Below are 19,562 nucleotides of genomic sequence, written 5' to 3' on the forward strand. Positions count from 1 at the left end.
AAATTAGTATTTGCCTCTCAGGATAAATAAGGGCGTGCTTGCGGTAGTGTAGGGGTTCAATTGCCAGGGCAAAAAGGAGGCAGGGACAAAGGTCACCCCTGCCTGGTGCCTGGCTAATGTGAAGGTGGAGGATCTGGTGCTGGTGACCAGTGTGCTGGCCTGTAGGCCTGTGTATATTAAGTGGATCCATAACAGAAATGGAACAGGGAAGCCCATGTGGCGAAGTACAAGTGCTAGATAGTCCCATTCCAGGGAATCAAATGCTTTGGTGGCATCAAGGAAGACAGCCACCGCATTCGCGTCGGGGTCGATGTCCTGCAGGATAGCAAATAGGGTACGAAGATTATGAGCGGTACCTCTATTGGGCACAAACCTCGACTGGTCAGGGAGGACAAGGGTGGTCATGTGGGGAGTAATACGGTTTGCGATCAGTTTTGCGAGCAGTTTTTGCGTCTACATTTATGAGGGAGAGGGGCATATATGAGTCGCATTGTGCAGCCGGTTTTTCTGGCTTCAGTAAGGATATTATGAGCGCCTCTCGCATTGTCTGGGGAAGTATTCCCATCTCGCGAGCCTCCTCATAGACCTGTTGCAGAACGGAGATTAGTAGAGTGCGGAAGGTTTTGTAAAATTCCGCTGTAAGGCCATCAGGGCCAGGTACCCGGCCAGACTGCAGCTGCATAATAGCGACAGTAATCTCGTCATCCTCAAAATCTGCAAGGAGAAATTCTCGTTGTGAGTCCCCAAACCAGGCTATCGCAGTGTCTTGGAAGAAAGGGGCGAAGTCGACTGGTTGTGTCCTGTGTGAGGTGTACAGGGCTTTGTAAAAGCGTTTAAAGGTGTCCGAATTGTTCCTGTGCAAATGGCCGTCCTCATCGGTTATTTCGAGGATGGTGTTGGAAAACCTGGGTGGGCGGATAAGGGCTGCAAGAGCTTTACCTGGCCTCTCTCCCTCCCCATAGTGGCCGGCCTGGTGATATTTCCCTCTGAACTTGTACTTCCTGTTGGTTGTCTCTTGATAATCAGTGAGTACGTCTCTCAAGCACGATTTTAACTTTGGGATGGGTGTGGTCTTCATCTGTGTTTTGGTGCTCTTAAGTTCTGTCTCCAGCTGGTGTAGTGTGGAACGAATATCCCTCCGTATCCCCCCACTTTTGGTGATGCATATTCCACACACAGTGACCTTGAAGGCCTCCCATACCATGGAGTACTGCGTGACTGAGTGCTCGTTGTGAGGGAAGAAGTCTGTAATTTCTTGTTCGAGTTCAGACCTGAATACAGGATCCAAGAGTGCATTTGTGGGCAACCATCAGGACAGGTATGGTGATTCTTCATGGGGGAGTGAGAGTGAGGAGTTCTGGTGCGTGGTCTGAGTAGGTGTGTGGGAGGTTAGAAGCCCGAGACAGCCACGGGGTTAGTCCTCTAGAGATAAGTCAGCTGTCGATCCGTGACCAGGAGGAGTGGGCAGTAGAAAAGCAGGAGCCTTCTCCGTCGCATGGGTAGAGGCTGCGCCAGGCATCGACGAGGCCGTGGTCAGTGATGATGTGATTAAGGGTACGGTGTGCGTTGGAGTAATGGTGAGGTTGTGGGTGTAAGCGATCCAGTGATGGGTCGAGGGTAACATTAAAATCACCTCCCCATACCACGTGTGTCGAGCCAGTGTCCAGAATCCTGCCCCAGAGGACACGGAAAAACTCTGGGTCAACACTGTTCGGCCCATAGCAAGGGATGAGCGTTCTAGATTGAGCAGCTAGTCTACCCCATAAGATCCTGTATCGACCCTGTGGGTCGTATGTCGGGAGTGTTGTAATGGACGTTAAAAATGTGTCAAGCGGGTCAGCTGTGCGGGTTGTGTCTATGTTCGTCAACTCAGTGATAAGTGACAATAAACAAAACATTCCCCCTCCCACCACACACAATAGCAGCCCAATCCTGCTGTGGAGTGTTCCCCTCTCTCCCATCCCCAATGTCTTGTGTTCCAGGCTCCCAACGGGGAGGGTGGCAGGGAGACGGTGATATAACTGAACCAGAGCAGTGTGGGGGTCTCCCAGAGGGCGGACCAGAGAGACCTCACGACGACCAGGGTGCTCGGGGGTAATAGTGGGGAGTCTCATCCTGCCAAAAGTTCTGCAGTGATGGCTCCAGGTAGAGAGGCGACTATGGCGTCCTCAGGAGGGGCCCAACAGGGACTGTTCGACAGCCCATAGCAAAGGGCGCTGTGCTTCAGACAATGATCTGAGAAGGTCAGCGGCAATGAACGTTACCAGTTGGAGGTCGCGCCAGAGATCCCAGGGGAGGATGTGACCGTCATTCCAAGTCTGATGTGCCGCCAGCGTCGGTGGAGTGATTGGAGGAAGAAGCGTGGTCCGTGGGCTGCTTGGGTAGGGATTTTATAAAGTCATAGACATGTTGGGGATTAGTAAAGCAGTGTTGCTTCCCCTGGTGTTGTAGCGGGAATTCCGTTCTCCTACAGAACTGTGCATAGAGATTCGGAACCTCGGTAAATTAGGGTGGCCCAAAACTCACCTCAGTACCTAAAATCCCCTTACCAGGCTAGCTACAGTGTCTCATTAGTCATAACAAACTCCCAATGTTTAGACAAACCAGAACATGAACTTACAATACCTCAGGTCACGTCGAACACATGAGCACTCTTTCGTTATACAATCATTTCAAATCAGAACTTGGAGTAAATGAGGACACGTGCACATTTGAAATATTTATTTACTAATGCCGTCTTCTCAAACGCAGTATCTTAGATAATACACGGAAACATATTATCAGAAGCAAAGTTATCAGCATAGTTACTAGTCCATAGAAAGCAAAAGGTGACAGCATGGTAAAATACTGTAATGAATAAGGGTTAACAACACCTAATTCTCACCCTCCCTAACTAGCATATTATATTAATATCTAAGAAGGTCTCTTTGGGTTTTAGCAGGGCGGCCCCATACCTCAAGATCCTAGTGTGAAGAGATCACATCAGCTTCCACCAGCTCTCTGCATGCGAACCGCATCAAGTGTGTATGTGTGCTCCAAGCAAAGCAATATAAAACGCGCCTAGAGCCAGAATTTGGCAGGAGCTGCACTTATGTTATGTCTATGAAGGTGCGGAGATCAGACCTCACAACAATTCTGTGTCGAGTTATCCTTGAAGCTTCAGCACTCACTGTACAGACATAGTTTACCAAGCAAAGCTGATATCAGAGCAATAACATATTATTCTCATGTAAATCACAACGCTCTTCTAGGCTGAAAGCTAAATCAACAATTATGTGTCGTGTGCAGAAGCAGCAAAAGGAAAAATGGCATTTAAACATTTAATAAGCTCATGCTAACTTAACACGGTATATAGATGAGCAGTAACTATATGACAGTGTGTGACTTTGAGACATGCCGTAAAGAGCATGGCGTAGGCAATGTTCATTTGTTGAAGCTTTTTTTGGGCCGGGAGGAACTTTCTGTGCGCCTCCTGGACGGCCATGGTAAAGTCCGGGTATAGCAAAATTTCCATGCCTTCGAAGAGCACTTGTCCTTGTTCCCTGGCAAGCTGTAGCGCAACATCACGATCCCTATAATAGAGTAATCTCGCAATGATGGGGCGAGGAGGGGCACCGGGTGCGGGGCGACTGGCCAGTGATCGATGCGTTTTCTCAACAATAAAGACCACCGAGAAGGCCTCTCTTCCGAAGAGCGCAGTGAGCATTCGCTCCATGTAATCTTCCATTTTACCCGTGGCTGTTGATTCCGGCACCCCTCGGATCCTCAGGTTGTTGGTCTCAAGCGAGATTCTAGGTCCTTGGTTTTTGCGGCTATGACCTTTCAGACTTTCTCCATGTCAAGCGTTTTGTCCATGGTCGTGGTGGAGGTATCTTCTAGACCAGAGACGCGGCGCTCCATTTCTTTAATTAGTTCTTCATGCCGCTCAATTTTGTGCGCGAGGGTGTCCATGCGTGCGTTCATAGTGTTCATTTTGGTCTCTATGGAGGTCAAGCTGGATTGCATCACAAGGAGGAGTTCATTCAGGTCCTCCGTGGAGGTGGTTTGATCAGGAGCAGGGGTTCTGGGTTGCTCTTCATCTATATCTGCTTACGTTCTTGTGGATTTGCGGGCCTTAAAGACGAGCTTGGGTTGCTTTCCGTCTGTTTTTCCCATGGTGGCATCTGTAAGCCGGAGGGAAGCAGGTGGTGGGTCTGCCTGTAGTGTCTTTGTGTGATGAGCCTGTGATCTCCGCAGCAGGAGGGACTCGGCGGGCCACCTCGAGTGGATCCGTGTGACAGGATGATTGAGGCAGTCTATATGGGGTTCAGGAGGCCTGGAGAGATGTCCGCATGGAGGGTAAAGGTTATAGGTACCGCAGGTGGTGGCAGGCCGCCAATTGGATGAGCGTGAGGTTCAGCGGTAGCTAGGACTCAGCAATTTGTACAAATCGGCGGTTAGTGAGGTATGTGGGTGATGGCTTGGGAGGTCGGGGGTGGGGAGTATAAACAGCCCTGCTGAGTGAGGCGTCGGCCACGTGGGCACCACTGCAGGCCGAAGAGGCAAGTGGAGGAAGGTGGCAGACAGGTAGCGCTGACTGGATGGTGGCAGCTCGGGGCCACAGGCAGGTTAACTCCCAGGGGGTCGGGCACAGCCGGCTTGGCGGGATGTCAGCGCAACGTAGAGGAGTAGGCCAGAGAGTGGTGGCGTAGCAGGGCGGCCACCGGAAGTCCCAGGGAGCAAGGTAATGGCCCCAAGTAGGCGAGGGAGCTGCTGCGGAGGTCTGTGGAGGGAAGTGGTGCGGGCCCGGTGAGTGGCGCCGGCGTTGGAGAAGCGGACTCTGGGCAAGACAGAATGTGGTTCGCACCACAGGCTCACTCACCAGGTATGCTGGTCCTGGAGCTCGCAGTCGTTGGGGTGGGTGCCGCAGGCAGCGGAGGCTCGCGGCCTAGAGAGGCGTAGGCCCTCGAGGGTACTGCTGGCTGGTGTAGGCCCGACAGTTCAGGGCCGGCACGTTGAGTCCCCAGCAGCAGCCGAGGCGCAGACGTCACTCCGGCTTAGTTTAAAAGAAATAAAGCTAGACAGTGGAACCCTATATGCTACAGCACCTGACCCGCTATTCCTATGTTCTATGTGTATACTCTGGAACTACCCAGTAATTTGTGTGCACACTGTAAAACACCCACTGTCACAATACAATTCCAATACAGGAATATCACAATTTAAATAAAAGCAAACGTGCACCACCAGAAAACCCAGACAAAGAATTTTTAAATCTGTGTCCACGAATATATTCTTCATAAATCTTCTTTTATTTTCATACTGGATTAAAACACGATCAGGACGATCAAAAACAGCCGGCACATTTTGTTCCTACAAAAGGACACAGTAAGTCTGTATGTTAAGCAAAAGATGAATGGTCCAGGGAAAGGGGGAAACCAGGGATAGGGTATACTCCCATCAGCGTGTCTATTTTATAGAGCAGACAGAGAGCTCCTCACATTTGTTGAGTGAAGAAAATGGTCCAACCAACCGAATAAATTGGTGCCATAATATCAGATTACTAGAACGCTTAAATTTAGTTTTATATTGCGTATAGTCAACGCCTTGTCTGTCAAATGAGTTAAATCTTTACATAGTCACTCCAGGATAAAATAATCCATGGTCCTAAGCGAATTTAGGAGGAACCAATGTGGTTGGCAAGCAAAACCGTAACCGGCCAGGATCAGTCGGTGTTGGAGTTCCATGCGTCTGCTCGTCGGGAATATCAGGACGGAGTCACTCCGGTCTAGTTCGCCTGCGGTGACGGAGGGCGGTCTCAGCTTCAGGCGTGTTCACCTGGCTAGCTGGTTTAGTGTCTTGCAGCTGCTGGGATGGGCCCCGCAGACAGCAAAGGTGTGCGGCTGAGTGGAGTGCGGGCCCTCAAGGGTACAGCAGGCTGATAGCGGTCTTGCTCGGTCAGGACCGCCGTGTTGGGTCTTCAGGCAGCAGCTCTGGCGCAATCGTCACCATGACTCAGCCCGCCCATTGAGGCGCTGGTCAAAGCAAGTGGCTGTGTGATGGCAGGTCTCTCGCGGATCGAGCCTCCGGTCCCGCAACAGTGGTGGCAGAGCTAGGCGATGAGGGTGGCGGTCATCTTAGGCCTCTCGGGCTGGATTCTGCAAAGTGGGCTCGTCGAGTCTGTGGACCAGCTCCGGTGAAGTTTTCTTCCGAGATGGGTTGCGGGTGGACTCCACTTGCCTGGCAGCGATGTGTCCAGCGGTTTGGAGCAGATTATGAGCAGGATATTGAGCGGATTATGCTCCGAGCTGCAAGATTCTAACGAATGTGCAGCCATCTTGCTTGGCGCCCTCTAGCGCCCCTTGTAGCGCTCATTTGCTACATCCTCTTTCATCCACACCAGAGCAAGTGTTACCACATCTCTTACACCTAGCTAAGGCGGGGCTCTCTAAGAGCCGCTTGTCACATGGCTATATCTGCCTTCCGCCAACCATCTATGCAGTAATGCTTTGTGAACTTGTGCATTCTCGCCCACGTTGCTGCCGTGCAAATGTCAGGGAGAGAAGCCCCTGCAAACAGGGCTGAAGAAGTTGCAACCTTTCCTGTGGAATGGGACTGCATTCCTTGCAGGCAATAGATGTCCAGCCTTCTCATGGCAGAAAACAATAGCTGAAGTGACCCAGCGAGCATTACTGGCCCTAGTTAGGGTGAGTCCCTTCCTGGGTGCAGAGTAAGAAACCAGCAGCTGAGAAGAGTTACGAAAGGATTTTGTCCTTTGCAGGTAAAATTTCAAACAGCGGTTGATGTCCAGAGAATGGAGAGATTTTTCTGCCATCGTGGTCTGATTTGGAAAAAATGTAGGCAGAATTATAGGCTTTTTGAGGTGATAAGATGATGATACTTTAGGTATGAAATAAGGATTCGTACGCAGAATAACCATGTCTGCTAAAAATTGAAGAAATGGTTATTTTGAAGGAAAAGCTTTAATCTCACTGATACGTCTGGCTGGCGTAATGGCCATATATTTGCATTCTTCTGCTCGAAATCTAACATGTGGTGGCTTTGTGGAGAGGGTTACTCTGAGGTCTCTACTGTGATTGGCTGAACTTTGGATGTTATAAATTGAGGTTGATAGAGTGATCAATTGAATTGTCTCTCTATGGAGGTCTATGTAATGTATTCAGTACTACTATTTCTACTGTTACCATGGGACTCCCACCATGACGACCTGGAAGATTCTAGCATGTGAATCTATAAATATATCAACACTGTAGAACCACAGTGTACAGGTAAGTAACTTGTTTTTTGTCGCTTATAGAGTTTACTTGATGCAAAGCAATTTTGAAGTTGCCAGTCCAGGTTTCTTCACAGATGTTATCCCCCCCCATATTGATCCTTCTAGTAATAGCAGCATTTCTGTTAGGTGTAGGACCATTTATAATATAAAGTTTAATAGCTACTGTTGAATCCTGCTTTCACATTTCAAGTATTTTCTTCTCTTTAACTTTTCATTTATATTATTCTCATTGATGGCGTCTGGGTCAGGTGCTACCACTTGGAGCCATTCTTTACGTATGCTGCATTTTTGAAGTATACAATGCCTGCTTAGCCTCAAAATAGCATATTGAACATCAGTGATGTGCTAGCAGCAATTGTTTCTACCAAGAGTTGTCTTGATTTTTGAAGTGATATAGGTGTAGTAATTGCCCAGGGAAGTCCTGGAGTTTGTGTCTCCATTATAACAGCATGAGGTCTCAGTCATTTACTTGAAGCAAGAGAAATGTGGCAATTTTTGTTTAATTAAAGCTCTGTGGAGGGCTAACACGTTCAGGTATTTTCCCCAGATATATTTAAGAAGTGGTGTTTTAAATACGTCTCTCAAAGAAAGCAGTGTATATCTATTCATAATCTTATTTAATACGATTATGTCCTATTTGCTACCATTTTGTAGCCAAACAGAAAGCAGATCCCCTTGATCTTCTCTTTCCATATACACAAATCTACATGTCCGCTTCTTTACCCCTTTGAGCATTTTGATTGGTCAATCACTTGACTTACCACCGCTAAATAAATAATCGAGTTGAAGGCACCTAGCAAACAGCCTTCCATGGTGGCTGATTTGTTTCCTAGTGACACATACATTTTTTAATGCTTTCACTTTTTTGTTTTAGTTTTTCCAGGCAGTTTGAGCTGACCTAAATTATGTTTTTTCCTAGTACTATAACAGTCAAACTTTTACATTGTTACCACCTTCAGTTGTACGTTAGAACTAAGCTTAATTTTTTATTATGTTGTGTAATATTTTACAAGATTTGGTCCTTCCAAGTAAATAGTATCTTTGTGTTTTTAGATGCACTATCATGAGGTACACAATGTCACATGTCAGAAAGAGGGGTCTCCTGTAGTTACCAGCCGCAAAATCCACACATTTTGCCCTTCGCAAGCCTGTTTACACAGGCAATGGCTCGGAAAAGACCAATGGTTAATGCGTAATGTGCCCTCAACTCAGAATCCGAAATCCAGTGTAAACACCATTTACTACCAAATTTGTATTTACCACTTTACTCATAATGCCATGAGTGAAAAAGGACTATGAAGGAGAGACTTTCCCTTCAACGTACAGTAGGAACTGTGGAAAGATACCATGTTCCTTAGCCCAAGTCTTAGTTTTCACAAAAGCGGGATGGTTCCATGCTGGAGTGAGTGTGGAAGTGCAGCAAGGAGTATTTGTTTCCGTTGTAGCTGTACCAGCCAAAGTGAAAACTGTGAAGGGGAGGAAGGTGTAGTTAGTAGTTACCTTCCATTGTGAGACCAGGACCCAGAGGGACAAGAGGTTGCACTGGCAGCAAGGATGGAAAGAGAAAGCAGGGGTGGGTTGGACCATCTTGGAGAATAAAAGAGTGAATACCGATTGGTTGGAGGGATGAGTAATGGGAAAGTATAGCGGCTGCCTATCCCAAAGTATCTTCTCCCTCACCACCCTTTTCTTCAAATACTTGCATGGACGCTGCAAATAAAACAAGTTAAGACACAGTTTTAATACTCACGGATGGCATCAATTTTCGATTCTTTTCACTTGTACTGCATATTGTGCAACCCATATGCCAAGCTCTTCAGTGCCTCAGCAAAGGTATAAAGTGCTATATAGAAGAATTTACAATACAGTCCAACAAGCTGCAACCTTTTTTAACTTTCATTTAAGAGGCTTGATCAAGACATTTCTTATGGCATAACGAGGGAGGACTGTAGGCTCTCATATGATGCTGGGTGTGAAACAATAGGGTCAAGATTTAGGATTGTCTTTTAAACTAAGTATTGTTTTTGAGGCGTTTATGTCTTTGTTCCCTTTTTTTCTGTATTATATTGTGTATTTTTATAAACTTCTTCAGAATTTAGATGCTGCGTTGCCTACTTATTTACTGTGCCATTAATTTTTCTGGACATTGTTTTCCTTGGCTCTTGTAATCATAACACGTGTATTTGTTTATAGCTTTAATTGATTTATGACTGCTAGAAGGAATTAGAGGAATTAACATTTAGTGTCATTTAATAGATCTGAATGGATTCCCCAGTTCACAGCAGTGTTTGGCTAGCTGCCAGAAAAAATGTGTTTGTGCTGCAGGCGCGGTTGTAAACGTTCCCTTCAAAACTATTTTGTGCCCAGTCTATTTTCCTCTTCCTGACAAAGACTTCCAAATATATGTTGGCTTGATTCCATGCCGTTCAAATCCAAATAATCTTGCAATGTTCTGATTTCTTTAAAGGAGCAGAGGCGTAACAGGCAATCTAGAGACTTCCCTCAGTCTGTTTCACGGGATAAGGTGAGAATTGATATTTGTGTCTTAAAATGTGATGGGTGCTGGGGGTGATACTTCAAACATTTTCCGCAAGTTAGATGGGAGATCCAGTGTGAATAGCAACGTTCCATGTCAGTGACTCCCATAGTAAAAGTGAGGTTCGAATAGAATACAGAGCAATTATGTGCTTTTTTAATGAATAATCTGACTATTTTCTACTTCCTTCTCTTCTTTCTTTCATATTATAGTATGTGAATCAGTGGATCTCCATTTTTTTAGCAGCACAACAAACAAGTGTGCCTTCAGAATGTAGAAGTTTTCTTTTATTGTGCAGTTGCTGATGGAGCGCTGCGTATGTAGTCTTTGATGCATTAATTAATCTGCACTCTCCTGGGGTTTTAAAAGATATTGTAGCAAAATCACTGCATTTAACCTTGGTAGTTGAAAGGATTTTATTTCATGTGGGAGGTGAACTCATTTTGAAATCCTTCTACATGAGTGTGGTCTATTTTGCTCTTCTACTTATTACTGACAGTGTTTCAGGTAGTAACAGCAATTTAAGACGACCGTCCGCTTTTTCTAGTGTGGGAATTGTGTTAACAATTGCTACGCCTAAAGTATTCTGCAAAACTTCAGAATTACTATTAAACTTTAAGTTCTGTACTTTTATTGTCTGGTTTATTTTTTCTAAATTGACCACAAGGTTGTGATTCTGATGATTGCAGCACATTTTCATTTTACTCAACGGAGCAGTGATATTTGTGTACATATTATAGTTCTGTCACTCCTTTTCTTTAATTAAATATAAATGCTGCTAACATTCTTATTGCAGTTGCTGTATTTACTTTATTAATGATCTAGACCAGGATGAATATGGATGTTTGAATTAAATCTTTCACAATGGTGTAATTTTATGTATCCACCTTCAAACTTTGTACAACCTTTGAAAACCAATTAAAGCAGATTCGAGTAATAAACAAATTACACAATTCAGAAAGGTGGAAGCTCACCTGTGCCACCTAAGACAACCCGGCTCTGCTTAGATGCTTTATCTCGGGTCCCTAAATTCCAGGGCAATCACATTGACTGTAAGTGAACACTAGGATTCCAAGTGATGTCCTCTGTTGATCATCATTGAAACTATAGCCTTTGCACATTAAATCTCATAGAACAGCCTTCTCTGTATTACCAATAACTAAGCAGGACAACTGCACACCGACAATACTCTGCATACCCACAACCCATTCTACTCTAGCTGCAACCATTAAGTACATTTTTAGTTATTAGTCTAACTCTCCCTCCAGTTGTAACATGTTACTTTTTTATTCATATTAAAAAGTAATTTTCTTGAACGTTCCAAGGTATATTCTAAGGGCTCAGCAACTATTTTCTGAAAATGGTTGTGAACCTCTCCTTTATAGCGCAAGAGCACCCAGATACTGAGATGACTGGCATTGGTTTTGACACACTCCCAGCTTTATGGAAGATGTGTGGGAATGGAACAGAAATTGACTCCTTGGCCATGGACTTGGGCAAGCTCCATATAAGGTGTGGCAGTGAGGGTACTACTGCTGTGGACTCCTCTGATGTCCTGTGTGGTGGGGGCTGTTGAAGTGGTGAAGCAGCACATGAGGGAGAGGCTACACATCCTATTGACTCTCTCTGACGAAGGACAAATCAAAATGATTGTAAGGAGGCTATGAGACGAGGAAAGGCAAGCATAAGTTGAGGAAGTCAAGCAACGACGAATAAGAAACAAGCAAATGAGTGACAAAGCCAACTAATGGTAATTAATGGTCTGGCTGTAAGCCCACCAGGCTCACAGTATGTTTCGTAACCAGACAGCTTGTGCTATGTGGTAGGCTTGACCTAAAAAAATTACTCATCATTGAAAACTAAACCACAAACATCCGTCTTTTAAAAGTCGCTGTCCTTTTCAATAGTATAATTTACCTCTATTTCTTTAAGTTCGCTATTAGAGTCAAATGGCTAGAATGTGACCACGCAAAGGATGTTTTTATATTAATATGCACACATTATCATGAATAATACGAGAAAAAAGCCACAACGCATAGCATTAAAGCAAGAATGTACGACGCAGAAGTTGCCAAGATTAATACGTTCTTGAAATGTGCCCTTACCAGAAACAAATGGCAAAACTAGTGAATGTTTGTCCCTATATTAATAGTGAAAAAACGTCACCATTGTCGTTGATCCCACAAAAGATTTTCCTGTGAGAAGTGGAGGTAACAGACCATTCATCTACTGTAATCAGCTTTTTAATTTAGCCTTAAATATAAGGAACACATGTCCCATAAAGTAAATGCCATGCATTTGTTCAGATTGAATGTGTTGGCTGAATAGCACACAGAATCCTCTCAATAAGCAACACCCTTGTCCTCCATTTCACTTTTTTCACAAGAACGAGGGAATCACAAGAGAGGATTCCCCTCTTCATCAGTTTACTGGCAGCTGTATTGCTGTGGTCGTTGAAGCTTCTGCTTACAGTACATTACCCTGCTGGCCCAGCCTGTGTGTGATTTCCTTTAAGGCTTTTTTTTTCTCACACAGGAGAAAAGAATAACTTCACAAGCGAGTCTTGACTATAATTGGTTTTCTTAATCTTAAATGTGTGAGAAATATTTAAAGGGTATCTTTGTTTCCATGTTGCTTGGACTTTTAAGTTTAAGGTTTAGTAAAACTAAATTAAAAACAAAACCCACTGTGCAAGTACTACAATTACCTGGACAGAAACAAAAAGCTAATTGTCCGCTTTGTCCTGCCACCAGCGATGAAATCCTTAACTTTTCACATGTTTTAACATCGAAACACCTCTGTGAAAGGAAACCGCTGTCGAGATTTTGGGTACGATTGTGTACATGATCTCATTGATGTGTACGTGAATTCAATGATGATTCTGAAAGATGCACATATAATTCTTGTATACTGTAGCATCAGTGACACTTGAATTCCTTGCTGCTATTATCATAAACCCTTTTTGTCAAACCTGATTTCTCCTGAGTCCCAAATAGCTTCACAGGACATTATCAAACTACAGGCAATCTGAATTTCCTGATGGATCACCCTCTCTACCATCAAAATAGTTTTGATATATTTCTGAGGCAGAAGTGTTATTCTAATATGTTGAGGGTACCCTGGATCTTTTGATCTTACATGGTGTGTTAATGCTCAGTTTCCTTCTCACGTGTTCTGTTTGTTGCTTTCGTAAAAAGAAAACACTTGTCAAACTACCTACACACTACACGTCATTGAACTGTCCCTACTGAATCAAAGTGGATTATGTAGTGGGTATTGGAACACCAACTGGAGCTCTGGTGTATTATGCATCTATAAAAACTAAATCAATTCCTACCACCTAAAGGTTTAATGTTGGCCTCTGGCTCAGAGCCATACAAGAAAAGGCCCTGCTTTTGGACACTTACTTCTTCTTAGCAGATTTTAAAGGTAGCAAGAAGGGCCATCAGTTCATAGTTCGATCCTAGCAAAAAAAAGTAGGAGGCCTTTCAATTTGTCTTGCAGATCCTATGGTTTTCTGTAATGCCATTGTTACAGTCATAATACAGCTATGTTAGTTATAGTTTTTAATCTCAAGAGGGGAGGGTTAGTGTGGCTGGAAACAAAGCTAGGTAAAGTTCTTCTAAACAAATGGAGAACAAACTCTGAAATGAGGTGCATTAACCATATCCATGGCTTATTGTTATGAATCGTACTTAATTGTAATCCAAATTTGATTTGTTTTCAAAACTGCACAATTCCTGCTACTGTTACTTATGAAGTAAGATGTGAAATATGTCATTTGTGCCTCTGTTTAGCTTGACCACATTACAGCTGAAACTGCATGTTTGCTTTGTTTTTCTGCACTTCTGTCCCTTAAGCAATCCACACTAAGGTTTAGAAAGATAAAGTACAGGAGGCGTGCTTCATAGTGACAGATTTGACGGAGATTAGACATGATGACGTGGGGGATTAAGTTATTGTTTCACAAAAAAAAGTTTTTTTCTGCTTTAGCGTACTCGACCAATAAAAGTAAAAAACAGCTAATTGAAAGTACACTGAATGTACAGATTTTGTTGGGCTAAGTTTAATTTTCAGCTTTAGTTTGTAATGCCTGAGGCATTTTAAAGTTGTAACCCAAAAACTAAGCAGCCGTTGATCATGAGTGTGTTAATGTCTATACGATTAGATTTTACACTGGGAACATTTGAGAAAAATTAAAAAAGGATTCTTATTGGCTATGTTGCCCTAATGTTTGCAAACATAATAGAATCTAATAGGTTGGAATAACGGAAATATTATTAGGTGTTTTACAAATGAGGCAACACTCAGCTTTCCCGGGTCTTGCTTGCATCTCTGCCATGAACACCTCTTGTAGAGCCAAGTCAGTCATGCGTTCGCTGAAGGACATGATTGAGACTTGAACTAGGACTGCCATATCACCTACAGAGATATGCTGGCACACCAGTGTTGCTGGGATTGTGAAGCAGAACCTCCTTCTTGGTGAAGCGCTCACTTGGAGAAGTCAGGAGGAACTCTTCGACTACCTAGCAGGTCCACTGCACTCCAGACGTCTGAATACAGCTGTAGTGCCAGTGCCTAGCATTTGAGTCTCTTGCCTGGCACAGGTTGACTGGAAAGCCAGTCGCTTATTTCTCAGCAGAATTTTGGAAACCCTCAACCCGAGGGAGCACCAGATTGCTCAATAACCCTCCGGAACAAATTAGGCTCATCACATAATCTTCTGGAAGGCTGAGGACTTTTGAAAGGTTGTGTTGGAGCTTACGCAAAGCTTAGAGCATTTACTTCTACTGCCCAATACACAAGTGGTATGGTTTTTGGAATAGTAGAGTCATCTCACTTACAGATTTTTTTGGACAGTTACTTGGATGCTGAATTTAAGTTGGTTAAAGGGTCTGACAACGGGCTTAGTTTGTTTCATTTAATAAGAATTTATGGATTTTCGTAAAGTGTAAACAATTGAATAAACACGTAGGTATGATTTATAATAGGTCTATATTGGTGGGTAAGTTGATATCGTTTCAGACAGGTAATGGAATATCTTTACAGTCTGACGGTAAAACACAGTATAAGGTAAAAGAGAAAAGGATGGAAGGATCAGACAAAGGTATTGAGGTTAGAAACCTGGTTGTGTCTGGCAAACCCCAAGGTGAGGGTGTTGCATGTGTGATGTAGTGAGGAAATATATGGTTAGCTGAGCAGTGGCATCTTTCGCGAAAGACATACCTAAATCCTAAAGTTTTTGAGCTCTTTGACTAGGTTAAGGTAGGTGAAGATCCTGGGTTATGGATTTGGGGTTATATTAATGAAGTTAAGTGATCTATTTATTTGTGAAATGTGTTTGTGGCGTGTAGCTGTAGACACATGCTCTGCATATTCCTGCCATCTAGTGTTGATCTTGGATGTGTACAACTTGTTGCTCTTCCAAGAAGTCTTTTGAGTCACAAGGTGTAGTCACTACTCCTATGACTTGTAATACACATGACATTGACTTCATAGTTTCATTGTTTTCTTCCGCCATTGGGGTGGAATGTGCTTCAATGAGTTGACACAGCGTGTCATCCTTCGTCTAGGCATCTCAATTCCTCCTTACCCAGTAGCCTCAGACAATCGTTCTCTGTGTCAAGTTTCCATCACCTTCGTCGTCGTCCCTCCATCAGATGTGCGTCTTTGGGTTCATCGATGCCACACTCGGGGCTTATGCTCATCTCAGGCCTATTTTATTGTGTGCCCTGCTCCAGAATGCAACAACTATGATGGAAAAATCACACCATTTTGCTACTATCCATTGTGCCGTTCCATGTACTCACGGGCAGATCAACACGTAGTTTGCAACCTCTGTCTGTCGCTGGAGCATAACGAGGCCTCATGCTCCTCTTGCCTCACCTTGTGTTACAAAAAAGGCTATCTGGAACCATTGTGATTGTCAGCGTGCTTGATGCGCCATGGTACATCACTGAGACGATGATACCCCTGAAATTTTAGGGAAAACGTTGATTAAGAGAAAGCAGGAGCGGCCAAGGCTGCACAAGTTGTTTCTTTCAAAACAGAAGCCGATTCCCCCTCAGACTCTGAGGTCCTTGACCCTCAACCCAGGCCCAGGGTCAGAAGACAACACTTAGGGCTAATTCTTACCACCCACTCACTCATCACCCCTCCTGGTCGAAGACTACCTCAGAGCAGAAACAGCCTGCCACCTTGTTGGACATCGGCAGCAGACTCTGAGGATCTGGAGCTGCTGATTCTTCAAAGATCAATCGGAGAATGGCTCACTTGAAACTACAGCAACAGGGTTTTTTGGTTATAGGTGACATTCTTAAAAAAACCCTCATACATGCACGTAAGTGGTGTGGTGGTATATCTTGATTCTCCATCAATTTACGTAGCATGGGTGCTTCATCATACGGTTTTTCTAGTTGTATGCAATCTCCACCCAGAGATAACCACTGGATATGTAGCAGTCTCCACAAATAGTGTTCTTAAAAAATAATTGTGAGTTTAAAAATCCTTGGATCGTTACAAACACATTTTTTTAAATTATTAAACAAAAATGATTCAAGAATTTTTTTTTTTTTTTGTGTAGATTCAGATCGCGTTACTAGATCCTCTATACATAAAGGTTGGCCGACATGTTTCAGCCCCACTGTTCCCAGCCTGGGTTAAAGAGACAGTTTCTCCGTTGCCAGCTGTCTCTGCCCCCAAAAGGGGGCAGAGACAGCACAAGCAGGGAAGTCCTGTATAGCTGGCAACAGAGAAACCTTCTCTTTAACACCTGAAGGAAGTGATTTCTAAGACTTTAGAGGTACTACTGGACTCAATTGAATAAGAGTGGAGAATCAAGATATACCACCACACCGCTTACGTGCGTGTATGAGGGTTTTTTAAGAAGGTCACCAATAACCAAAAAACCCTGGTGCTGTAGTTTCAAGTGATCCATTCTCCGATTGATCTTTGATTAGATAGCCTGGAAGCTGAATGGATCCATACTTCTACCTCCCTCACCTTGATTGATGAGCTGCTGATTCTTCAACACTTTCAGGAGGAGCTCGACTCTCAGTGAAGACTGGTCATTCATCCCCAGATGGGAAAAATCACTGCAAAGCCTCCACAAAAGGTGTACTAGACACTCCTTTGCAAGAGGAAGCGGACCTTTGAAGAGCAACTAGACCTGCTCTTCCACCTCCTCCTCCATCACCACAGTGGCCCCTGTTTCCTTCCTTTGAGGGCTGTACACATTCTTCGTATGGAGCGAGGAGCCCTCAGGTCCTTATGATGCTCCCCATGACCCGGTACCCAGGAATGATCCATGGGACGGATATGGCGTTGTTCCTACAAGTGACAGCGACCTCCAACCTTTATCTTGCCAATCCTTCCCCCTCCTGATGATACCACCTTTTATCAGGAGGTAATCCACAGAGCGGCCACCTTCAATAAGTTGGACCTTCACACAATTCCAGAAGAGGAGGGAACCTGGTGGAAATGCTCTCCTACACAGAGCGTGCAACACAGTTTTTACCCATGCTTAAGGGGATGCTCTCGCCAACACAGGAGTGTTATATTTCATATAGGCCTCAGTCGACTCATTACCTTTCACCTATATTCTCTCCCTACATTACACTTGTCACGGTTAACGGGGACTGACCATTTACCCAGATATTACACTGCATTCAGAACGTGGGTTTTCTCTAGTACGAAATCTCATACATTATGCATGAGGATTCTTGGAAGCACAGCAGGAGTACCATCTCCTGTATAAAATCTATATCTAAAGTTCATGCCCGACGTCATCCTTAGGCTGACACAGTAATACAAGAAGGTAGGACCCCTGGGGAGACCTATGGGTATTTATGTATCACATCTTGCTAAGATAGACAGAGGAGACCGATATTTCCCGGCCGACACACTGACCAGAGATACTGAGGTTCCTGCATGCAGACACTCCAGCTCGCAATGGTCTAACCTCCCTCGCAGGGTGTTCAGCTTGAAGACCAGGACGGGGTCCCAGTCTCACATTTCAGGTAATGGAGTTGACTAAATCCTAGAGGAATTCTTGGCTTAACACCTACACCCATGCTAGGTACATTTAGGTACATCTAGTTCAGGAGGCTTCGTAGGAGTACGCATCTTTTATCATGTGTTTTATATACTGGAATGTATTCATGATTTTAATAAGATGGTAGCGCTATACCATCCATTTACCTTTATAGTACTGCTAATCATTTATATCTTATACTGTCTAAAGGTTATTGCTGCACATCTATTCTACACCAGAATAACAACTGTTCAATAAATGCTTATTAAAAAACGCCCAGCCTGTTTATTCTGTGTATCTCTTAGACCGGCTAAACAAGCACGAGAGACTGAGCGAAAAGCAGTATATTGTTTTCACGGTCCTGAGGGATCAGGGTTGTCATGTTCGATGGTTGCCAAGAACTATTCTCTCCTTGGTAAGAGGAGATTCTAGTGGCACTGTGAGCTAGTTAGTACAAAAAGGGCCAACATACCTGGTGGGGGTGATCAGAGTTCGTCTGACACCAATCTTACAGTTTGTTGTCTAAACTCGCAGATACTGTATATTTTCCATAGGAACTACACGACCGGAGGTCTTAAAAGACCCAGTCAAGTCTAGGGTTGTCACCCCGGGGATTGACAAAAAATGCAAGCCCTCACCCTCTGATCCGATCTACATTAGAGGCCAGCTCCTGCCAGTCTCATTGATGATGCCCACCATCTGTAAACTGGCAAATGCTCAGGGTGCTGGGGATGCCCCTCTACCCAACAAAGAGTAAGAAGATCCCTACTTCAGGGAAAAGTGTTGCCTCACAATCTGCAACTCCTAGGCGCATCGCTAACTCTGTGGGGTTGTTGTCTAGATATGACCGTGCATATGATCAGAAGGGGGAGTGAGAAGGCTATGTAACGCGCAACCCTCAGCCTCCCAGACTATTACAAGTAACTACACAAAAAATTGTTAACCTCTATTATCGTGATCTCTTTGTACCGATACCCACAAAACTGCACTATTTTAATCGCTGCCAAAGGACCTATATATGATCCAGGATCCGGGAGGCAATTTTAATTCATTTCTAATCCCTCATTCTTTGAAAAAGAGCTCCGCTTGCAATCTGTGTTTAGTCCACCTACTCGCACTAGGTGTAGCGGGTGAGAATTCGACGATCAACCACGCCACAGTTGGTACCTGTGGGTCAGGATCGTACAAAAATATCCAAGAGATGCTAGGATCACACGAATTCTCCTGAGTGCAGATCCTTCACTTCCTTGAGATATATTAGGACACCGCAAGTGTGAAGAGATCACAATAACATAGGTTAACCCTGTTTTGTGTAGTTACTAGATATGACCGTGCCGAGTGGGATGGAATGGGAGACCTAATCCAGCATCTCCCTGACCAACACAAACATCAGGCACAGGAGATCGTAGAGGAAGGGCAAATGATCTCCAACACCACCATCTGGTGTGTTCTTGATGCGGCAGACACCGCTGCAGAGGCATACATTCCTGTGTCTTTATCCACGGGCATGCTTTGTTCTGTGTCTCTGGCTTCAAGCCGAAGCCCAGCAACATCTGCTCACCATGCCGTTTGATACGGAACACCTCTTTGGTCCTCAAGTTGATCAGATGCCCAAAAAAATCAAGAAAGATTTGGACACTGCCAAAGCAATGGGAGCTCTCCAGTCTCCATCGCCTTGTATGACTTTTCATCCCTCACCATTCTGTGGTGGCGCTGAG

At 44.4% G+C, this 19,562-nt stretch overlaps 1 protein-coding gene across 6 annotated transcripts in view; it reads left to right on the forward strand.

Moving 5' to 3' along the window:
* DNM1L (dynamin 1 like) overlaps positions 1-19,562 on the forward strand; it is a 747,198-nt gene that overhangs the window by 565,118 nt on the left and 162,518 nt on the right. For all 6 annotated transcript variants that reach the window (XR_013606882.1, XM_078673807.1, XM_078673806.1 and 3 more), the window contains one exon: positions 9,744-9,800. Coding sequence is in view for 5 of the 6 variants with exons in the window: in XM_078673807.1 (XP_078529933.1) it covers positions 9,744-9,800 (57 nt within the window). In the remaining variant the exon portion in view is untranslated. The remainder of the gene's footprint in view (positions 1-9,743; positions 9,801-19,562) is intronic.

Source organism: Lissotriton helveticus, chromosome 1_1 (genome assembly GCF_964261635.1).
Source record: "Lissotriton helveticus chromosome 1_1, aLisHel1.1, whole genome shotgun sequence".
In the NCBI taxonomy this organism is placed as follows: domain Eukaryota; kingdom Metazoa; phylum Chordata; class Amphibia; order Caudata; family Salamandridae; genus Lissotriton; species Lissotriton helveticus.